This window comes from Aphelocoma coerulescens, chromosome 14, assembly GCF_041296385.1.
Source record: "Aphelocoma coerulescens isolate FSJ_1873_10779 chromosome 14, UR_Acoe_1.0, whole genome shotgun sequence".
Classification (NCBI taxonomy): domain Eukaryota; kingdom Metazoa; phylum Chordata; class Aves; order Passeriformes; family Corvidae; genus Aphelocoma; species Aphelocoma coerulescens.
In genome coordinates this window covers 16,336,350-16,360,423 of record NC_091028.1, presented here as the reverse complement: position 1 = coordinate 16,360,423, position 24,074 = coordinate 16,336,350, and the positions used below count along the sequence as shown (strand labels likewise).

Here is a 24,074-nt window from a genome sequence, read left to right as displayed (position 1 = left end):
TAATCAGGAGTCTTACTGCTATCTGAGAACACTGAGATGCACACTTCATTTGCAGCCATGTGAACAGTAACTTTTGTGCCCTGTCATCTGAGCTCCTGAGGTGTTTTATAAAATGGTTATGACAGGGAACATCATTTTAAGCTGCACAGATGATGTTGGCCCTGGTGTATCCACAGGTCAGTGGCCTGATGTGGTAGCTTGAAAACCTGTATAGAAGGGGCTCACACTTGCCCTCAGTCACTAGAAAGGAGATGAGACAAGAAACCTTCTAGAGAAGACATTTATTGGAGACAAACAGATAGCAAAATGTCAGGTTTCAAATCATTGAGTCTGTGTGTGGTGAGTTCATGCTACATGTCTGCATACTATCATTTTCAGTTTTGCTTATTTAATATAAAAATAAACAGAATAACCTGAGTTGTGGCCTTCCTGATGGTGAGAGGAAACTATTTCATTTTGGACCTTCTAAAAGCTGTTTCAGTATTGCTTAAGATTCTGTGTAAGTGAAGAGTGGTGGGAAGAAACCCACAGGAAAGTCTTTGAAAGTGTCTCTCAAGCTTTATGCTCACAAGGAAATGCATGGAACTGTTGACAAAACAAGGCAATTCCTAGTAGAGTCATTATGGCAAAAAATAGACATTGTGAGTTTCCTACAACTAAAAGAATTTTAGAGGTTTTTTCATTTTGCTCCCTGGCCTGTGACATTAAAACACTAAGAAATATTGAGGCTTTTTAAGACTTTCTCTGAAAAAGAGACTTCTCCCTTAAAAGAGAGAAGGTGGAAAGTAAAGTTTTTCAAAACTAAGCTAATGTGTAGGAAAAGGTGGAGAAGAAGAAAGAATCATGAGAAATTTCTTCTAAATAGAGTGCAAAGATGTGCTAGGACTAAAGCATTAAATGGGTATTCTGGGAACATTACATATGAAAGAAGCAGAAACATCATATAGCATATGAGGTACCTTTTGTAAGCTTGGAAAGTCTAATCATGTCCATATAGAGATGGAATAATGACCAGATAAAATATGTGTATTCATCAGCTTTCAACAGCATCTCATGTGGAACACCCTAAGGCTGCTTGACTTCCATAAAGATGCCATTGATTGAGAAGGGACACATTGAACATAATATTTCAAGGTGAACTTGTATCTTGAAAGAGATACTCAAATTACTGTACCATTTTTGCTGCACTGTAGATGATCTGGACTCTGTACTGCCCGCTGTGTGTGGCAGCAGTAGTCTGCCCCAGGTTTAATTGCATGCTGAACACAGAAGTGTTTAAACTTACATTGGAAACAGCTGTGGTAACATGGACTGTCAAAAACTCCTTCCAGCAGACCTGCTTGTTCCCATGAGTTGCAGTGCATCTTGTGCAGACCCAGAGAAACTCCAGGAACAAACATCACAAGCTGCATCTCTCAGCTCTGTCGTCCCTTGGGTGGCTGTGTCACCTGGGTTTTCTGCTGGGGAATCCCTGTGCTCCCAGGGGCCAGGTGTGGCCCTCCCCCCCCTGCACACCCTCCGTGCTCAGCTGCCCCTCCAGCTCTGCTGTGGGACGTGCAGAGATACAGGTGACAAACACTAATCACATTTTAAAGGTAAGATTTCCCTGTGTTCCGTGGTAACTCCTGAGCATTTAGCACAGTGGGCAAAACGGCTAAAAGCATTTCAATCATTTCAATTTGTGTGCTTATTTACAGCTTTGGCTTTTGCTCCTGAAGCCCAATCAGGAAATAAGCCCAATCTCAGTAGAGAAAATTCAGTCAAGAGAGAAACTCTTTCTGGTATTGTTGATGTTTGTTTCTGCGTTGGCCCTAAAGCTTAGGGGGTTTGTTGAGATAGTAATGTGTTTAAATATTTCCTTCTGAGTAAGGGAATTAACAAAAGATAAGAATTCTGCCCTCGTAACGTTTTTGACCTCATAACGTTTGCAATTAGGATGCCACAGTTAAAGCACGTTGAAAAGCAAGTTGCAATTATTCTTCTCATTCCTTCCATCATTTCTGTCTGTACTGAGAATTATTTTCAAGGCCTTTTGAAACAGCAGGAATTGTGTGTTCTATGCTTTCCACATGATGCCTGTCATACTGGGTAGAAATCTTCCTCATCTTGACAGACTAAGTAGGTACTGTTTCTGTTTGACACTGTTCCCCTTTTCAAGCTTCAATTCTATTTTGGGAGCAGGGGGTCAGCATGACAGGAAGAGGTCTCAGGAAACATACTGCAAGATCCTATCCTTAGAAAAACAGATGAGTATCTGGTACCATACAGACTCTTGGCTTAAATAGCCAATTGTTAATTATTTCAGATGTTGTAAATATTGTTTAACCCTTGGCAGAATAGAGTTCCTCATGGAAGTGGAGTGAAATCAGGGTCAGCTGGACCCAGCATGCTCAGTGGAGACCAGGATTTCTACCCTGAGCAGGCAGGGAACGATTCTGCTCTGCACAGGTTTGGGATTCATGAATATGCTTATTATAAAGAAAGTTTCAGTGCCTGGTTTGTGGAGATGTACAGTAACCTAGAGATTGCTCACAAATTACTTCTTACAACTGCTACACTCAAGATTGTCAAATTATTGTTCTGCACTTTCTAGTTGGTCACCTAAACTGCAAATTACTGTTTGGTGCCTCCCAACTGATTGACTCTGGTAAGTGTTCCCAGGGTGGCTGTGCAAACACTGCTGGCAAGTGACTCTCACATTTCTCATCTGTAAAAATATTTACTTGACTTTTCGCACTGAAATCGACTTTCTTCCTCCAATTTTCGTCTAAAGACAATTAAAAGAGGAGCAGATAAAGTCAGAGCATGCAGAGCTTGTCCACAGACACTCAGGGAAACATGGACGTGGTGCTAGTGGGGCTCCTGGCTCTACAGATTCTTGCTTTGACGTTGACTTTTGACTCGTGATGAATTGTTTTGCTAGTGTTTTGTAACTTTTATTCATAGCTCTTATTCTTAAATCCTGAGTAATGACGATGAGGTCCTGGGTAGGTGCACCTGGTTAACAGTGAAATGTCAATGGGAGGTTTTCTAGGCAACAGGCCAGAAGCAGGAAACGTTTAGGAAGAAACCTTTTCACCTTAAAAATATATATTTTCCAGAAAAAAACTTTTTAGTGACGAAGTTACTGATAAGTGTCATTTAGCAAGCTGATAGCCTCTGATACTTTAGGAAGTTTTACTCATTCATAAACTTCAGAAAACAGCAAACTCTCTGACTTACAACTGTGTAAGTAGAGCATTCAGGAGCAGGGGTCTCTCCAAGTTTCTGTGGTTTGCACTGTCCCTTGGAGGAAACTATCCAAAAGGAGGATATTTGATTGTGATGTTTTTGCTGATATTAAGTGACTGTGCAACAATATTTATTAGCAGTTAAAACATCTGATTAGAGCTGAGCTGTGTTTATATTCATGTTGGAGGAGTATGTGCTACACAAGTTACAAATGCTTTATGTGTTACACAGTCCTAGAATCTTGTCTGAAATGCATTTATAAATATTTGAATAAACTACAAAGTAAGAGGAGTTCCCTGAGATGGATTGCAATCGTGAGCTGCCTGGACTGACATCTATACTCAGTGACAGACCACATGCTGCAGGCAGTAGAGGTTTTTTAGCAAGATATGAAAATAACTCTCTGGAACCGTGTAAACCCTGAGGCTGCATCCACACACAGTCAGGGCACAGTGGCACCTTTCACCTGTGTCAGTGTCTGTTTGGTGAGCTCAGGTGCCAACACACCTTCATAATATCCTGTGTTTCCTGCTTACTTTTGAGTGTAATCCCAGGCCCTCAAAACTGGAGGCTCTTTAGGAAGAATTAAAATTGATAAGGGGAAGCATAAGATGTCTTAGATGGAGTGTTCTATGAAATGAGGCAAAATGGCATGCTTTTCTTTACCCAAGTCTTATTTTAATTCTGTTTTCTCCTGGTTGACTCTTTTCATCATTATTTTCCTCCTGTTGTTTGTTTTAGCTTAGGAGAAAGGTCAGTTGTCTTCAGCTGATGATAGTCTCTGTTGTATTTGGCCAACCATACCGTGGTTCAGTTCTGTATCTGAAACCTGGTCTGATGTTTCTAGGAAGGTTTCAAGAAGCACAAGCAAAAGGGCCATTTCTCTGGAGATCTCCAAAGGCATTGCAGCTCTTCAGTTGGGCTGTGCTGCCTTGCTGGAGGGTGAGTGATTGGAAAGTACATTTACTTTCTTCTAATAGCCCAGTTGTATAAGATTTGGGGGCTGGAGGTTTGTTGTGAAAACAGTTTTACTCCCAGGAATTGGTTTGTTTCACTCCATATCCTGAGATTTGCTTTTCCAAGCCATTAGCTCCAAAAAACCATAGAACTGTGCATGAATAGAATAAAAGGAGCCTGTCAACTATTTTGGAAGACATGAAGCTGTGAGTCAGGATTTGCTGGGACCTTCTCATCTGGAGTGTGGTCATGCTGTTCTGCTGCCAAGGTCAGACAATCAGGCTGAAGCTGTTGCAGTACCAGGGAGCTGTGAGCTGTACCATGTCATACTGAGGCTGAGGGAGTTTCTACGTAGAGCAGTTTTTGAAATAGCCAGGTGGTTTTTTTGTTCGAGGGTTCCTATTGCAGTCAAAGAACCTTCTATTTGAAAATGAGAGTGAAGGGTGATAAATTGGTAGAGATGGCAGTTGAAAGAAATTACTTCGTGGAAAAGAACTTTATGTTCCTATCTAAATAGAGCTGATAAAGTTCTGGCTTTTTCTTAAAATAATTAACTCTAATGAGCATTTAGTTTTGAGAGAAATAAATAAACGACCAAACTTTCAGGCACATTAATATTTGATTTGGAGATAACTGCATAAATATTGAATTTGAAGATTACATTCCAGAGCACTGCATTAAAATTGCAAGACTTTTCTATTATCCTTCATAATGGAACATGAAATTAGAAACTTGTTCATGGAAAGAAAAATTTTTCAACTCTCATTCACACGTTTTCTGCACTGTTGTGTTAACAGAGGAGCTCTTCTCATACTGTGAAAAGAGACACAGCTATCAGTAGGACATAGACCCTGAAGTCATTTACGGTCCTTTTGAAAATTAATATGCACCATTTCATAATTGCATCTCCATTCTTTGATTGGTATAGAACAGAACTTGAACCAGAGCGTTGGCCTACGGGGTTAAGGCTCATGTTTCCAGATGCAGGACTCCAGAAAGCTTTGGTGGTGTTCCTTAACTTTTATTTCTTTTCCCTTTCCTTCAGTAGCATGTGTTTGAGGACCACTAAAATGTCCTCTGGACTTGCTGACCCTGAAACACCCTGGCACAGCTCAGTGGGGTTCAGGAAGGGAGCGCGGTGCCCCTCTCGCTGTAGGGGCTGTTGTTCTCCTGCAGGTCCTGCACCCTCAGGGGTCTGGGGGCTGTAGTGGGTGGTCAGTGAGCATTGGCTGCTGCTCAGAGCACGTGGGATGTGTCCAGTGCTCACATCCAGCCAGGGTGGACAGTGCTCAGCCCCCCTCGCTGCTAATTCACGGCTGCCCTGCTTCTCCTTCAGGGAAGTCATTCCCAAATGGAGTAACAAACAGGAACCTGGATCAGACAGTCTCAAAACACGAGTGGGCATCCAGGCCAAAGTGCTTTCAAACACAGATAGATTTCCCAGTTTTTATTCTCTTATATTGGTTTCAAATAATGCATTTCCATAACTTTGCAGTTCTGCAGTTGCTCCTTTTATTCATGGTTCAGCAATAACAAAACACTGTTCCCCAGAGACTTGAAAATGGAGCAAACTTGCTCATTCTACAGCAAAGACCAACACAATGGTATTTCTTCCTAATTGGCTATATCCATATAGAAAAATTAATGGAATAGTAGCATAGGAGAAAATTGGTCATTTTACCTTTGTGTACATTTTCCTGTTTTTGAAAAACTGAATTTATTTAGAGAGAGAAGCCTCTCACACAGATTGTGTTTGTTCCTGTTCATGTTGCAGTTCTTCTGCAGTGGTTTGTTCAGAGTTAATGAACATTATGGACTTTCCTGCCCTACAGCTCTGTCACCTGCACAGCCTTAGGACAGCAGAACGTGGAAATGATGTTTAAAAGCAATCTGTTGCTCTTTGCCTCTGTAACTGAACATATAACTGATTAATCATTTATTAAACCTCTCTACATTATTTATGAGTAGAACAGAAATATAAATAAGTGACCTTTTGACCCTTTTTTGTTTGAGAAAGTAGCTTTTTGTTTAAAAAGCTCCCAATAATAACAAAATACAACTCAACTTTTAATGGCTCCCCTTGTATTCCCTCAGATTCATCAGAAAGCAAGGGCTGGATCGGCTCTTCCTGGAGTGTGATACACACATGTGGCGCCTGGGGGACCGCAAGATCCCAGAAGGAATCACAGTCGATGGAGGGTCGGACTGGTTCCTCCTGAACAGGAAGTTTGTGGAATATGTGACTTTTTCTAATGATGATCTGGTGACAAAGATGAAGAGGTTTTACTCTTACACGCTGCTTCCTGCTGAGGTATGGGAATGCAAAGAATCCCTCTCTGTGTTCAAACCTGCAGTGTTTGTGCTTGTCCCAAAGATCTGACCGAAATCAGAGGGGCTTTCACCTGATGTCAGTGGGCTTTGGAGCATCCCACAGTGGGTAATGAAAATTTTACTTCTATGACAAGTAAGCCCTTTAGGGTTAGAACATCTCTTGCAGTTGTTTATTGCTTTGTTTATTTATCTTTTTTGCAAAGAGCGGCTTTGTTTTATACTTCTAAGCCTATTAATCTGTTACTGAACAACCAAAAATCCAGCTGCCCTTTGCTTGCAAATTTTTCCTGCACAAAGCTTTTGAAGGATATTAGAGATGGCGAATTCTCTTCATAAGTAGCTTTCCTTGCTATTATCCAGCGCTTTTCTTTAAAAATATAAACCCTGCAAACAAAGGTTTATTGTTCTTTTCAAAACTCAGCTAGAAGGCAGAGTCACAAATCATTTCGATCACTCAGGAGTCGCTCTGGCCGCAAGTGATGCAGAAGGGGAGTGCACACCAGAGTGGGGCTTTGCCCGGCGTGCAGCAGTGCGTCAGGAGCGCGCTGTCTGCGGGAGAGCACAGAGCCGTGGCAGCGCAGGTTGGCAGCCTGGGCTACACCTGCCCCCTGGGTACTCTGCTCCCCTGGCTTGCCAGGCTCTGCCCCACAGGCTGCAGCAGCCAGCCAGCCCAAGGAAGACCTGATGACTGCCTTTAAACCAATAACTGCCTTGGCTCCTGAACATTTGAGGGATGGATGGCACCGATCTCGCAAATCTGGGCTCGTTAGCTTGTGGTGGAGCACAGCGATTGTTATCTTTTGGTAGGAGTTCATTATTCCACACACATGTTGCATAATCTTCTTTTAATCCCGTTTCTGTTAAAAATCACCTTTTCTCTCTACTCTGATAACCTTTTCATCCATTATCTAGAGAAATTCCTGTATTGCTATAAAAGGACACAGGGCAATGGGTAATTGGGTAGGGTTTTTTTTCCCCTCTCGCTTGAATGAGAATGGATGCCTTTATGGGTTTAACCAAACAGTTCAAGCATAAAATCCATATTCACTGGGCTGTCATTTAACATTAAAAAGGGTAGGGGGATTATTTGGGGGCCAGCCATGCTAATGTTATGCTGGTTATTTATAGATCTTACTATTGGTGATTTTAAAGAGAAGCCACTGCTCTCTTGCAGGGCTACATTTGATGATATTCCATAGCTTTTTTCCACAAGGTTTTCTTTGCAAGATACATAGCTGGCTTTGTAAAATGGCCCTGCCTTCACTGACCTGTTAACCTGCTGTATCAGTCCCCATTACACATGGTTTATGTAATAGCTGATATTACGATGATATAATTAGGATTGCCCAATAGGAATTCCATGCTGCCATGAGTCAGCAAATACTTATAATTTCAGACGTAAATGCAGGAGGCACAATGTCCTTTTGGTGCCTAGGATGAACTGTGTATTTCAGAACAAAAGCCACTCAACTAGCAATGCATTTCAGAGTGCTGGAGATAGACACCCACAGAAGAGCTGTCTGGGACTGTATTTTTATCAAAGCAACCAGGGTGATGGTGTAGTTTTGAGAATTGTTTTGGGAAACAACTTGAAATGTGCCGTTAGCACATTGCTCAGAAAAATAGTCCTAAATCTGGTAGACCAGGGAGTAACTTACAGAAGGGAAATAATGGGAATTTCTTAGAACTGCTGGGGCAGCTGAAATAAAAATAAAATGATAGATGGCACTGGTGCCTTTCCTGGAGTCCTTTGGACTCCCAGTGCCCAAAGCTGGTCATTGCAGAAGTGCAGTTATTCTGTGCCAGGTTGTTGGAGCAGGACCTCAGCTGTGTGTTGGGTCTGTTGAGTGTGGTGATTTTTCCATGCTCTAGGGAATACAGGCACATAGAGTGTGTTTCATATGTGGCAGAACAATAGAGCTTGTTAATTCTGTCATTTCAAACAAAAATAGGTCACCTGCATTAGGTTTGGGCACATGGGGTGAAGGAGAAAATGGTATTTTGAGGAGCTAAATGCAGTGATCTGCTGTGTGTTTGTTGCAGTCCTTCTTTCACACTGTGCTGGAGAACAGCCCGTTCTGTGACTCCATGGTGGACAACAACCTGCGCATCACCAACTGGAACCGCAAGCTCGGCTGCAAGTGTCAGTACAAGCACATTGTTGACTGGTGTGGCTGTTCACCCAATGACTTCAAACCAGCAGACTTCCACCGGTTCCAGGTAACTGAACACACCTGCAGAGAGGCTCTTCCCGCTGTGCTGGGTGGGGAGAGCTGGCTGAATGCGTGGGTGCAGCAGGGAGAGGGAAGGCAAGCTTTGACTCTGTCAGGCAGGTGGAGAAGAAGATGTGAGGAAGCTCTGATCTTAATTTCAGGAGAATGAAAGATTAGTTCTCCTATGTTTTGGCCCTGGAGACATAGCGCTGCGTGGTAAGGTCACACAGCAACTCTTTGGGCTCCTTGGCATTGGTAATCCACTGTGCCAGAAAGGAGGGAAGCTTAATGCATCTCTGACTGCACCACTATTACTTGGTAACTCTCCTGAGTTTATTGCAAAGGGTTTTTTTCCAATGTTCCAGCTCAGGTGCTTTCATCATTTCACGAAACTCCTGACTTTCAGTGTTAAGCAATGTTTATAATCTTTTAAAAAAGCTTAGAAGTTGACCAGTGTGCCTGCTAGAGACTTAAACACACAAGGCAAATCCATTTTCATTATTATATTCAACAGCATGATCATATTAAAGTTTATCTCGTGGTTCTGGGAGCCTTAGTCACGAGGTTTTGATCACCCAGGTTTGGCAGGACTGTCTTAAAAAGTTAAATCGGTTCCTTTGTGATAGTTTCCTCAAGGCAGACATGAGAGCAAGTCCTGTGCTCCAGGGTGCACTCAGTCTCAAGGCTGTGTCCTGCCTGTGTATCTTCTATTAAGAATGAACAGCCGCTTGTTTCAAGGTCACCAGATTTGCAATTCCATCCCTCCGGCTCCTCGGGGTTCCCTGCATAAAGCATGTTTGTTCAGGCTTTGTGTGGGATGGGGAATGTGTTACCCTACAGCACAGAAATGATGACTGCTCTGAAACAGAGACCTTTTCTTTGCTGTGATGTGCTGCCTACCAGGCACGCTTGAAGTCACTGGCACAGGCACTCACAAAAAGAGCAAATGAGACGTTATCTAAGAGAGGCTCTGCTGTCCCAAACACCAATCCCAGGGAAGTCTCCAACACAGAATAAATGGCAAGTCTTAAAAACCTCCTGCCAGACTGCAGAGCCTGACCTGCTCCAGGCTGTGAACCCACAACCATATTTCAGAAAACAATCAGGTAAACTGAGCTGGAAAGGAAAATTCAAAATTAGAATAGATGTAAAGGCAGCTTCTGACACTTTCTGGTGAGAGAGCCCATCACACGAGCACACAGCACCAGAAAGCCAGGGCTTTCTGTTCCCACAGAGGCACGAAGCAAGCTGAGATCACAAAGCCCACAGCATGCGCCGTCTCAGAGCAAAACCGAGCATCCTCAAAAGAATTTTCCAACCATCTGGGGCACTCCTGAACTCCTTGGCACCTCAGAACCCATGCTCAAATATGAGCAAGGCAAAACAAAGACTTTTTGAAAGTTAATGGTAGTTGAGTAGCATATAAAGCAGTAATATGCCCAAGATTGTGTCAAGCACAGAGAAAAAATCTGGGCAGGACCACTCAGAAGGGGAGAAACCTCAGCCACAAATGGCACCTCTCCCAGAGACCTCTTACCACCTCCTAGCAGCAAGTCCATACACAGAAAGTGCTGCTCTGCCTCCTCTGAGCCCCTGTGCCCCAGCACACTCGTCTCCCTGCCTGGCACGTGCCAGTGCTGCACTGTCTCCAGGCTAACATGGGGGTTTGGAGAGCGTTCCCCACCCCTCCTGCACTTGGAGAAGGGGGGGTGGCTGTTGCTCTGAAGGGATTGACACAGCTACATTTTCACTGAGTAATTACGTAGTTTTTAGCTGAATCTTGACATCACTCCTAGCGATGAACGGTCCCGAAGGTGACCTTTTAAGTCATCTTTGCCCATGGAGAGTTCATGTCCTCAACTGCAACCCATTGCTTAAGACAAAGTGTCGTGTCTGAAAATGGGAACTCAGCGTCTTTTCCTGTCCTGTCCCAACAGCAGACTGCCAGGCCAACTTTCTTCGCCCGCAAGTTTGAAGCCGTGGTGAACCAGGAGATCATTGGCCAGCTGGACTACTACCTGTACGGGAATTACCCGTCAGGCACGCCGGGCCTGCGCTCCTACTGGGAGAACGTGTACGAGGAGCCCGACGGCGTGGGCGCCCTCAGCGACGTGGCCCTCACCATGTTCCACTCCTTCTCCCGCCTGGGCCTGCGCAGGGCCGAGACCTCGTTCCACGCTGCTGGAGACAACAGCTGCCGGTCAGTCCTGCCTCGCCCGGCGCTGGGGCACAGGGCCCGCCGAGCCTGGGGAGGCTCCTCGGGCTTGGCTCTGCTGGCTGAGCCTACGGCCACGAGCGGGGCCAGCCAGCTGCAAGTGTGCAGCGCTCATTTCCAGGAGTATTTATGTCCATAATAAAGCGTTGGTTGTTCCGGGTTGACATTACGTGACCTGTTTGCTGCACTTTTAAGGAGCTCCTCTCCAGCCTGATGAAGACTGACAGGATCCAGTTGGGCAGTGCTACCCCCACTGCTGCGTTTCCCTTGATTAATTTCAGCAAGTGTATTATAGCCTCAGCTCCTAAACCCTCCGTGTGATTGCAGCAGAGGTCATGTTCACCTCTATTATGCTTACCAAAAGCAGAGGACAGGATTTCAGAACAAATCTGAACACAGGCAGGTTAATGGTCCTTGCTTGTTTGTTCCCCTGGGAGCACACATGGAGCACTGAGAGCTTGCTTGGCTCAGTTTGCCTGCTTGGTGCAGCTCTCTGTGCCAAAAGTGCAACTGGTAAGATCTATTAGCATCAAATACATAACATATATGTAGGTGTTTGTATATCTTTATATATATAGAGAGAGATATAGATATATATATTTATCTCAAATAAAGGTCCTTATTCTGAAACAGGAATTTCCCCCTACATTCTAGATTCCTTTTTCACCTATAAGCCTGGCTAAGAAGAATTCCTGAAGTTAGACTTGCACAGAAAATGCTCTCTTCATGGTAGCTGTTTGCTGCCTGCAAACACATCTGAAGCTGTTTAGATTCAAAGTAGAGAGGATTCATCTTTTAAAGTCTTACCTTGCCATCTCTTAATTCCTTCCTCAGAACGTATTTCTGGAGCCTGCCTTTTTTTTATCCTAATAGAAAACACATAGAGCCTAAGTCAGCAAACACTGAAGATGCTCCATGTGCTTTGATGGATGGATGTTGCCCCTCTTGTGTTCTCCAGAGGGAACCAAATGTGCCTTGACCTTCCTAAATTAGTCATGGAAGTGCTCAGCAATGTCCCATTTAGAAAGATGTGGCCATAAGTGCTCCAGATTCCTATTAGAGTTTTGTCAGTGAAGGTTACCAGTGCAAAGCAATAAAAGATCAATAACAATTAGATAGAAATAATCGCTAGTAGCATGCCTTCCTTATATGAAATAAAGGCAGACCTAAGGAAGTCCTGGGTCATTTGTCCTGCAGAGTGAAGCCAGCAAAGAGGATGGGGACTATGTATAACCAGTACTGAAATAATTTGACAATTTTGTTCTCACTCCTTTTGCCAGTGTTCTGATGCTGATTTATATCAATTATCACTTTCATTTCTGAGGAACTTGCCATTGCACAGGAACTCAAGGTGCTTTTCAAGCTTGCTCAGATTATAGATGGGGCACTGTGACTGCAGCTGTCTCCAGGATAAAGCACAGCTCCTTTACAGCAGGCTGGAGCCTCATGAAACAGTGCAGGGAGGAATTGCAAACCATGATACGGAGCAGAGGCTTCGTTTTCATACCTGCCTGAGTCCCCTCAAGCCACTGTGAGTCAGCATCCAGTTCAGATCAGAGCAAGATGGATAATCCTCAGGTTTATGATTCACATCTCTTCTCTTTTGATACTGCGCTGTCCTTGTGGGTGTTTGCATCTATACCTTTCCTCTTTCCCTCTTGTGGTTTTGCATGTGTCTAATGGAGTAATGGAAGGATGGATTTGGGCTGAGCACCTCGACAGTGTTCCCTTTGCTGTGAGGCTGAGAGCAGCACCAAGCTGGCTGATCCTGCAGTCACCACCCCAGCTCATGCTGTGAGGAAAGCCGCTCCCGCCTCGGATCCCCCTTGGAGTCAGTCCCATGCTGCCACCCGCAGCGGCCCAGGAGATGTTTATAAGAGCAGCTGCCTTGCACACTTTGCTAACGAGGCCAGCTCACAGCCTCAGAAAGCTGTGCCCCCTGCAGACTGCTCGGGTACCAAAGGAGATTGAGAGTCAGCATCTTCCGTGGGAGCAGCATTAATGTGTGATTGAGATTTAATTCATTTCTTCCATCTCCAGGCATTTTTACTCTCTGCTGCCAAGAGGCAATTTACTCAGACTATTTCAAGGATATTGTAAATATTTGCTGCTGCACACATATAAAACAGGAGGTCTTAGTACTCAGAACAGAAGTCAGATTGTTGCTGGCATTGGCTGTGTAGCTTTACAGTGGTTTTGCTCGGTCCATCAGTGCTGGCCCTTTTGGTACCCTGTCTTCTTACGCTGATTTCTCCAGCTCTGGTGACTTCCTTCTGGGTGTTGCTGACCTCGTGCAATAGAAAGTCCTCCTTGGTCAGCTCCTCTTAGCGCTCATCCTTTAATTGTGGTAACAGCCTGAGGAGTCAGACGTAGCTGCCTTACTGGGAAGGTGTGATGCTGGTTGGTTTAACTTGTTTTGCAGTTAATGTCAGTGCTGTAAAGGAGCAAAATACTTGATTTCTGAGCTATGAATGACACGTTTTTAATTATTTATGCATCCATATGTACCCAAACATCGTTACAGATGTTTCTGAGACTATAGCAGACAATCAACTGTACATTTTAATTATTTGAAGCTGTGACTGCAATGTCTTTAAATCTGAACTGCAACTGAGCACTTCCAGATCTGCTAATGACTGGTTTTGCCCAGTTGTTTGACCTTTCTTCAAGGTGTTTTTTTTTTAATAATGAGTAAAAAAAATCACAGCAAAAGCAATCTCAAGTCTTTAAAGAATGTGAAGTTTTCTTCCTAAGATAAGGAGACGTAAAATGGGGACGGGATCCTGGTGTCCTTTGCTGCAGTGCCACCCTGCAGAGCCCTGCCCTTGGGGAAGGGGTTTGGGAATGGAGGGGGCCCAGGGGTCAGTGCCTGCTCACGCAGCATTCCCTGCTGTCCTGTGCAGGCAGGCACTGACCCTGGCAGCTCTGGAACACAGGACAATCCTGGGGTATCCTTTATCCTACAGTTTATCCAAGCAAACAGTGCTGCAGCCTAATCTGTGTGTGTCTCTGGGTGCCAGTTTCTGCCAGGAGAGGTGGCGAGGGAGAGGAGCCCTCTGGCACACAGAGGGACCTCCTAAAGAGCTTAGAGCTGTGCATAGGAGATTAATGACCCTATATTCTTAGTAACATATTTTTACATTTTGGGGTATTCGGAACAGCCTAAGAATATCTGATAATGAGTCATGGACACATTTGAAATCTCTTAATGTACAGTGGTGCATTTTCTAGTTGAAATGAATGCTTCTTAAGCCATTAGCTCCAAGTAAATGGAGATTTCATGTCTCTCTTGTGTAACTGATGAGCATGTGCTGTTTTATAGATACTACCCCATGGGCCATCCAGTTTCCATCCACCTTTACTTCCTTGCTGACCGTTTCCAAGGCTTCCTGATCAGGCACCACGCAACCAACCTGGCTGTCAGTAAACTGGAAACTTTGGAAACGTGGGTGATGCCCAAGAAAGTCTTCAAGATCGCAAGTCCACCGAGTGATTTTGGGAGGTTGCAGTTCTCAGAGGTGAGTGTTTGTAGCCACCCATGCTCAGTGTCATGAGCCTCTGGCATCACGAGAGTGAACACTAAATCAAGCAGCCTCTAGAAACTGTATTTCCATGTAAATTTGAGGTGAGAGTGGCCTTCTAGCATAGTGCACATCCTCGTCATAGAAGGACATACTGTTGCCAGTTCAGATCTCTGGTCAACCCTCATTTCTTACATTGAGTGTCCTCACTCCCTTCTGTTCTAAAAACAAATGGAAGGCTTTTGTTATTGTCAAAGGGGCTTTTTAAGTTAAAGTAGCTTAAAAGTTTTGTCACTGTGATTGTTGTGAGTGCTGTTAAAGGCTCCTGGGGAAAATGCCTTTTTTCTGCAATTCCAGATGTAAATAGTGATGTGTTTAAATGTTTCTCTCAAGAGTATGCTGAAAAAAACCTCATAAAATTAGTGGTAGTCAGGTACTGATACCACATGTGAGCAGAATATCGATGTTGTAACACAAAAGAGAAAATTATCACAGCAGTGGCTGAGATTTCCCACAAATCCTGTTACTTTTCTAGAAATTTGTCCCAGTGTCTGTCACAGGGAATAAAAAGTCTACTCTAAAATATATCAGGAAAGTTGACCACTAATAGGACCTGACATCTGTGTTCTGTTTTAAAGATACAACTGTCTGAGCAGTTAATTTCATGATTTTTCTTGTTAAGCCACAAATTTCAATTAAGGTATAAAATTGATTGAACAAATGTGTTCCAGTCATTATGGCTAAGTCCATAAATTACCATCTTCTTGGGCAATTAAGAAATGCCTAGGTGGGATTCAGTGTTTTGGTGTGCATGGCAAATCCATGACACTAATGTGCCATTAAAGAGATGGATGGAAAGTGTGTTTCATTTATCAACGTGTCGGATGGTAGGCCTGCCATTTCGTGCAGTGATAAATGTTCATACAAGCTCCAATTCTTGTGATTTGTAGGAGTATTTCTGCTGTTTATTTAGTACTTCTAAGAATCTCATCACTGGTGAGCTTTTTTGAGCATAAGGAAACATTTTCTTCTATTTGAAACTCAACAAAAAGAGTTTTGGTGGCTGCTTACATGTTTTCATTCTATTTTCTCACCTGATCTCTATAATTGTCCTCTCCTTTCATAGATGATTCATATTTTAAAAGACCGAGAGGTACAATGTAAATAATTCAATCTTATTTTAATTGTTTATTTTACTTTCTGCCTTCCCTTGGCCTGCAGGGATCTCTGCCTCTGGGCCAAATAATTCTCTGTGTTACCCTGCTATAAATCCAGCATTAACTTTTTCTGCTTCAGTGTGGCTGGAAAGCTCTGATCTGCTACTGCGTATTAAAATGCCCCTGCTTTGTCAAGGTCCAGCAAGTGGAAAACAAACTTAGCAGTTTAGCTAAGATGGAAGCATCAGTGTTTGCAGAAAATAAGAGTTGTGCTTATTGGGACATAGAATTCCTTGTTCTTCAATGAATTTCACCCCATGATCTGGCAGGAATTTAAAACTGAATGGGGCTATTTTAGCTGGGAGCTTTCTCCTCTGTCCCAGCTCACACCACTGGGGCCAGCAAGAAGAGCACAAATATGCTGCATTGAATGTGCTCCCGAGTGCATTTGTGACCCTGATGCACAACTGAGATTGCAGCAGAGATGGTGGGATCTCTCAGCCCCTGCCCTCTGCTCCTCTGCTCCTCTCAGACCTCACTTCCCAAGGAGCGGATTGCACCCCACACCCTGGAAGGACAAGCGGGAAGCCATCAGCCAGCTGGGCTGCCCCACAGCTGGGGCAGAGTTAATGACAGCATTGCGATGGCACACGGCTCCTGCAGCCTGAGTCAAATAAAATAAACTTACAGGAAATCCAAGAGAGATGATTTCCAAGCATGGAACTCCCACACCTCCTAAAATTGGCTGGTGCACAATGCACACACTATGTGTCCTGCCAGCCTGGGTTCAGGCAGCTTCTCCGTGGAGGACAGGAGATTGATTTGCTGCACAGAACTAAAAGTCACAGCTCACCGTCTATTAGTTGAGCACTAAGTTCATTTTTGGTCTTGTTAAGACTTGTGATTCATCACAGAGAATAAAATAAACTAGGTGGCAGGCAATTAGTGTGCATTGTGTGAACCTAATGGTCCTGTTTGTGGTGAGCAATGAGACACGAACCCATAATCAGGGTATAATTTATCTTGGGAAAATTTTATCTTGGGTTCGAACAGACATAGAAACAGAAGTTTTGAGCCAATGAGAGATTTCCAGCTTTCCAAATGTTCCCTGGGCACAGTGCTTGCTCTTGAAGCCCAAAATAAAGGTGATTAAAATAATGATGTGGGAAATGTCAGTTTCTGTGCCACATCCCTTCATAATTTATCAGATATTCATTACTGCTTGATTCCATCCCATACTTTGTGTATTCTATTTGAAAGCAAAAGCCTACTCACAATGTTTTAAAGAGCTGTGAAAATTGTTATAGGGCTGTAGTATCTCTTGCCCTGTAAAATCGGACACTCAGTACTGGGAACTCAGCTGTGTAAAGTTCAAGGGTTATAAACCTCTAACCAGTGCTTTAAGTGAAATTCCCTATAAAATACTGTGCTTCTAGAAGCAGCTGGTACTGCAAGCTGTGCAGCATGGGAAAGAATGTCCCCAGCTGGAAAGCAGACATAAAGGGCAGATCCCATGAACGGTGTACAGCTCCCTGCCTTTCCCTCCCCAAGGTGCCTGTGGAGCCCTGGGGTGAGCCCTGGCCCTGGGGCACACGGGGACCTGGGGGTGCCTTTGTGTTGCCAAGGGCCTGCTCTGCAGCCCTGTTGGTGCTGCTGTTCCCTGGCCCTGCACACCCTAACCGTGGGGGACAGGCTCCCATGGAGGCCACTGCCACCAGCCCCAGAACTGTCCCCTCCTCTCTTCCCCCGCCCTTTGGCTGTAACTTTTGGTTTGCTCTAAGGGAATCCAGTGCCACGCCTGCACAAAGCTTATCAACCAGACAACAATTGTGGTACAATTTTTCCCCCAAAGCGGCCTTAGCTCTTCTACAGAGCAGTCCAATAAACCTTTGTGCATGTGAACACATCTCAACATCTTCTGTGCAGCCTGGTGTGGAGCAGTGTCACCTGGAGGTTGGAGCAAGGGGACTGTAACTTTCTGATTTCCTTTTTCAGGGATGAGAAACTAAAGAGAGGGGAAATAGTTGAATGTCAGGAGTCAATGTTTAATTTCTGAGGATGAAGTAAGTCTTCTGCAATGAGTTCTTCAGTAAGAAATATTGAATGTGGTGGAAAGAGCTTCCTTACAGACTTTTCTTTGCCCAGGAGGGTGTAGATTTGTTTCACATGTTGTGACTATTATTTTCAGGTCCCTTGAGCACCAGTAAGTGTGATATGGCCACAGCTCAGTGAAGGTTGGCAGAGTAGATAGTAAGGTCTGGTCAGGAAATTTTCTTTCTCAGCTTATTTCCATACACATTCAGTGAGTCTTGTCACGAGAGCATGCACTGACAGCTCCTCGAGGCAGTCGATGCTTGGGTCTGATATCTGGGCTATGCTGTCTGGTTTGATTAGCTGGTGTGCTGGGTGAAATACCTCTGAAATACCAGCAATGCTGTGTTGATTGCAGAGTAGTGGAAGGCTCATTTTGTCTCATATTCTGCAGTGTCATAGTCCAGTAGGAGGAATTCGTGTGGTTACAGATGGATTTAGGATGGTAGGGTTTTGTTTTACTGACCTTGTAGCTTTTTGCTTGCAGTCCTCCTGTAATTTGTCTGCCAACCACAGGGATTTATTTAGAAGGGACTGGAGACTGGACAGTTTCCAGTACAGGTAATAGGCGTCAGGTAATCATTATGTTTTGGGGATTTGGGAGGATTTAGGCATTATATTGGAATCACTTATTCTCATGAAGTGAAACAAAATTAGAACAAAAATCTCTGAAGTAAATGATCTACAGTTATTTCTTATACTTTCAGGAAAGCAGGTTCTGACCATGCCCTTGTGAGGTGAAGCTTAGGGACAAGGACAGCTCAGTGTGGGGAAAATCTGCAATATGCACATACACTTTAAAAGTGGGGATCCTGCCTGTGTGTGCATGGGTCTCCAGAGGTCACCCACAGAGGCTTTCTATACAGAGAACAAATCAACTCCGTGGTCATCTGCAGTGTCTGGAGATCAGGGCAAAAGAAGACCAGAAGGACTTTGAGGGGTTTCATACCAGAACTGCCTCCAGAAGCAGAAGTGCAGCCATCAGTCCTGTGGTCACAGGAAAGTGGATTGAAAGGTTCGGCAGTCCTCAGCCTCATAAACACATGCTGGCTTTAGTGCTGGGATACTGAAGTCTTCCCATTGGCCTAAGAAAGCCAGTTACTCCATTTCCATGCTGTCTGGTCAGAGATGCTGTTTTCAGTAGTGCACAAGCATTAGTGGCAACAGCTTGGAAGTTTGTGTCATCCCCCAGCTTATGGGTGAAATTCATGTAAAGAGCACTGGAATATGAAAGCTGCTAGGAAAAAAGAAAGATCCATTAAATATTTACACTAGATTGTGAATCATCTGGTTTAATGTTAGTGAATAAATAAAAAACAATGTCACTATTATGACAATAAGAAAAGAGTTTACAAGAAATAAATTCCCACATGAGGCAGGAAGGGAGTGCAAGGAGACAGCATCTCATGGGTGGATTGTAGTAAAGGACCTGATGTGACTTGTTCTAAAGTCAGCAGCCAAAGCATCTTCCCTGGTCTCAGCAGCAGCTGGTCAGGTCTCTACTGCAGGATCCTTCTCTCAAATGTGTAATACATTTTCATGACCCAGGAGATGATGAGTCCCATTTTTTTCCTGTGCATAGGCTGTGTCCAGCCACTAGGCTTGGTCCCTTGTTGACTGCTTCTGTGAAGAGAGAGCTGCTCTAGCCTGTTGTGTCTCTCTTAAGATAAATACCTTTTTATCAATCAAAAGTGGACTGAAAAAGCAAGCCTTGCATTCTAGGTTGCCTCACAATTTGTGTGCACATTATGATCGTAGATCATGTTGCTGCCAGCTTTTATATGTATGTATAATTCATGTGATTAGAGAAATATGATTTGAGTCTCTTGAGAGCCCATATTTGCTATAAGGGTCTCAGATGCTTACAGAGATGATGCTACCAGCACTGTGTTCTTTAATTTCAGATTGGCACCGAGTGGGATGCCAAGGAAAGGCTTTTCCGGAATTTTGGAGGACTCCTTGGGCCAACAGATGAGCCAGTTGGGATGCAGAAATGGGGGAAAGGCCCCAATGTCACCGTGACTGTCATTTGGGTGGATCCCATTAATGTCATTGCAGCAACATATGATATTCTTATTGAATCCAGCGCCGAGTTTACTCACTACAAACCACCTCTGAATTTGCCCCTGCGACCTGGTGTATGGACAATAAAAATTCTGCACCACTGGGTACAAGTAGCTGAAACCAAATTCCTTGTTACCCCTCTCACCTTTTCAAATCAGCAGCCTATCAAACAAGGTAAGTTCTATTATTTGCTACAGGAATGAAACAGTTACTGTGTCTGTATTCACTGTAAATGCTGCTGATAAAAATAAGTAGCGCTGTATTGGAAAAGGATTAAAGAAAGGGATTTTATAGATATAAGTCAGAAGACACTTTTGCACTGAGGCAAGTGGAAGTGTCTGCATTTATTCTGTAAAAGACAGCCACTTCGAACAAAAGACTATTTGTATCTTTAAATTATGCACATTTCAGAATCCAGAGAGCTTCAGACTCTCAATGATCTAACAGCTATCATAAAAGCCATCATTTAGAAATGGAAAGAAAAATTGACCTTTCACTGCTGCTTTTCATTCATGTTTCCTCTTAGAGACTTACATGTGTTTAAACTGTTTTCTTGACAAAACCTGTGTGTTTAACAATAAAAGCATTAATATACACAATGCTGGATTAGACAGAATTACCCTAGGCCAGAGCTCACCTGACATATTGTCAGGTCCGGGCATTCACTCCTGCCTGATACCTGCCAAAACCTGCTCAGTACTTGCCAAGCAGCTGTGTTACAGAAATATCTACAAATACAGCCCTGGGACCAGACCCACACTGACAGTATTTAGAAAGAAACCATTTTCTTCCTTGCCACAGCAGCCCTGAGCCATCCAAATACAGAGGCCATTCTGGGGCTGCCAGGCTCTGCAGGCTCCCATGTTTGCATGGCATAGGCATCATCCAAATGCTTGGGTCTGCAGACAGTGCCCAGGACACTGTGCTGGGAGAAAAGGAAGCATTTTTCAGCCACGCCTGTTTTTTTATTCTGTAAGATCAAAACAAGCTTGTTGCTCTGCCATTCTTCTTAAAGTGCTCAAGTGCGTCCATCTGCCCAGTATTAATATTCATAACTTTAGACATCTTAAATTTGCTAGATACATGAACGATCCTATTAAGTTTTCAAAAGTTCTTCTTCCTGACAAGGCAGCAAATAAACTGAGTCAGGCATTTACCTTCCAGCATAACGTGCTGCTTCTGTAATGCAAACACCAGCAGACAACTGCTGAGAGCTAATGCAGCCCTTATCTCGCTCAACAGGAGTTTGATTCCCACATTTCCAGCAGAAGAGTGAACTTACTGATTTCTGCTGCTAACATTTGGTGGCATCGTTTCTTAAGCAGAAACTAAACCTCCTCCAACCCACTGCTGTTATTTGCTAATAGGCAATGATGAATTGTGAACAGACATCATGTGTAGAAGGAATTCATTTTCAAAGTTTGAGGCAGCCTGCTTCTGAATGCAGCTGCTACCAACTCGTCTGCTGGAAATCAATGAATTCCGTGTTCTTTGGTAATTTAACATTTAAGGCATAAATTGCACAAGAAACGTGGCATGTAGCCAGCAGCCTTGCTGCTTTTCCCTACAATGTGAGGGCCCCACGGACAGGTAAACATGTCTCAGGCTTCAAAAATAAGCCCACACTTCATGGTGTAAAGGCAATGCTCCCTTTGGTCCAAACTCTGAATCTGGAATAATTCCACTGAAATTGTGTAGTTACGCTGTGTTGCCCATTGGTACGCTGGGCTCACTGTTCTTGCTAAAAAGCCTTTATTTATGTGGTAACTAGAATCTGCTACCAGAAGGAAATACAAAGCTTGGGAACAATATTGTCTAGGAAAAAAGTCTCAAGGAGTGATTTTTTACTGATGATGTGATGTGTAATCTCTAGATGACTGAGGCATGGAGGTAGAGAGGAAAGTTAATTACAGGGGCAGGTAGTGACACTCCACTGTAGTTAGAATTGTATTTACAATGCAAATTCCTGTTGTTTGTTTTTGTAAGGCTTTCTGTCTCAGTGACGCTGTTGTGCTCTGTGCAGGCAGTCGTCATTTAGCTTTGATTTCCAGCTTTTGTCAGTTTGTCACCACTTTATTCTTTAAATACATTTTTCTCTGCCAAATAAAGGCACTTTGAGAGTATGACAGAAGAATTAGAACTTCTAAAAGAGCTATTTCTGGTACTGTAAACAATGTAAAAACTGCCAAAAATCTTCTAAAATGGAGGAATCGTATTATTTAATTGTCTTAACATTGAAAATAAAACATCCATCAGACTTAGCCAGGAGTTGTCAGTAGAAGAGGGGAATATGTTTTGTTAGGGATTTCTTTAAAATTTTCTTTTTTTCTGACCATCCTTCCTCACCACCAGCCCCCACCCTGCCCTCCCCTGCCCTGATGAAAAAACAGCTCTTGTCAGAAAGATTGCCCTGGACTGATACATTTCCTAGCACTTTGCATGTCATTTCCTCTATAATGATTCGGCCCCCTCTGCCTCATGCACTCCAGATGTAGAAAGTGGAGTCCACAAAGTTTCAGACATAAAAATCTCTCCATGATCTCGTGTGCAGTTTGCTTGTGCCCTTCTAAAAAGCGTTTGCACAGAACTGGCAGCAGCCACTGACATCTTGTATCCTGAGAACATGGGCATGACAACAATCCTGGATTTCCTAAATCACTGCTTATCTACACGTCGCTTCAGCCCAGAGCACAACACAGAAAGGTTGTTTTGGTTTCCCAGCATCATGAAGGGAGACACTGGCTCTTCTTTTGACTAATCAAAGTAAAACACATTCATTCCTGTATCATGACTCTCAGAATTTATAATTGCATTCAAAATAAAAAAATAATCATGGGACAGCTGCCAGCAAAGATGTTCTGTTTAGCAGTTTATAAAAACAGCATATGCCACTAGTTTATTCATTTTTCTATTTCCATTTATTTATTAATTTTGGCCTAAATTCTGTGCTTGCAAGTAGAATCATAAAGAGAATCAAGAGAGTGTTTTCTTTGGTGCTGTGTCCAGATGTGAGCAACTGATAGAATGTGAATTGTTTTAAAAATACGGATTCACTGACCTTTTCAAAACCTGAAGCTGTAAGAGATCAGATCTTACATGGAATTACTGACTATGCTGTTCGGGGTATTTCCACTGTAAATACGGCTCCCTAAGCTATTTCAGTGGAGAGTCTATAATCTAATGTTACTTATTCCTTCCTGCTCCTTTTCCCCCTCCAGTCATCCAAATCTGTGTCTATTTTCCCTATTTTGACTTGTGCCACTGATCAGCTCTGCCTTCAGCCGATACTCTGGCTCAAGAGTGCCTCCAAGTATTTGCCTGGCTGGAGAAAGTAAAAAAGAAAAGAAAAGGAAATTAGGTGAATTTGTTAAATAAATCCTTTGGAGAAATCAGGTTCACTCTCTCCATCAGAGTCTGCTTCCCTCTACCTCCTGCACAGACAGATTCCTGTTTATTCTTCTAAACAACAGTTTTGAGGTTCTCACCATATGGTCGAGTGTGTGAAAGCCAAGTACTCTATGCTTGTTGTAAGGACACAGGAGGGCTGCCAAGGACCAGCAGGGTGCTCTAGGAATAATTGTGCCGAGACAAAGAGGGAATGGAACGTGGAGAAGACAAAACAGGGAGCAGACCTGTGTAAGATCACTGGCAGTGGTGACACACGGGCGTGGGGGGCTCTTGCAGGCAGCTTTAGGCAACGGGGATTTGAGTACTTGGACACTCAAGAGCAGATGTCCAGCTCCCCTGTGAAGAGACTGCAGAGGCAGAACCAAACAACAGGTATCATTCAGAGCACTTAGCCAGCAGCTCACAGACTATAATCCAAGCTACCCAGCAGACTTCAAGTCCTAAGAAAACAGCAAATTCAGTAGATGTCTCTGCATCTGCATCATCCCACTTTACCCCCTTCCCTGCTCTTTAAAGGCTGAGTATGGTCAATTCACAGGGTCACAGTGAGGGGAAGAGAAAAAGCCAAAGCAATTTCATTTTTAAATTTGAGTTTATATTCACAGCAAAGTTTCCCCAGTGCTTTCCCAGCTGGAGTGCCGATAATGAGTTGTCGTCCATTTAATGGATAGTACCTGTTCCATTAAAGCCAAATAGGTTATTGTGAGCCAGTAGCAGGTTCACTTGTGGGGCAGAAAAAGCCCCAAAACCTCAAGATGATAGTAAACCCTGGATTGTAAATAAATGAATACATAAAAAGCCCTTCCTCATTCAAGCAAGGAGGGCACTGAAAAAGAGCAACCTCCTTTTTTGCTTTGCTCCTTTCCCACGCTGTTCCCAGCTTGAT

At 43.5% G+C, this 24,074-nt stretch overlaps 1 protein-coding gene across 2 annotated transcripts in view; it reads left to right on the top strand.

Moving 5' to 3' along the window:
• Positions 1-24,074, top strand: part of XYLT1 (xylosyltransferase 1) — a 169,439-nt gene that overhangs the window by 135,371 nt on the left and 9,994 nt on the right. For both annotated transcript variants that reach the window (XM_069029691.1, XM_069029692.1), the window contains 5 exons: positions 6,283-6,499; positions 8,563-8,739; positions 10,670-10,932; positions 14,270-14,465; positions 19,621-19,954. In XM_069029691.1, the coding sequence (XP_068885792.1) occupies positions 6,283-6,499; positions 8,563-8,739; positions 10,670-10,932; positions 14,270-14,465; positions 19,621-19,954 (1,187 nt within the window). The remainder of the gene's footprint in view (positions 1-6,282; positions 6,500-8,562; positions 8,740-10,669; positions 10,933-14,269; positions 14,466-19,620; positions 19,955-24,074) is intronic.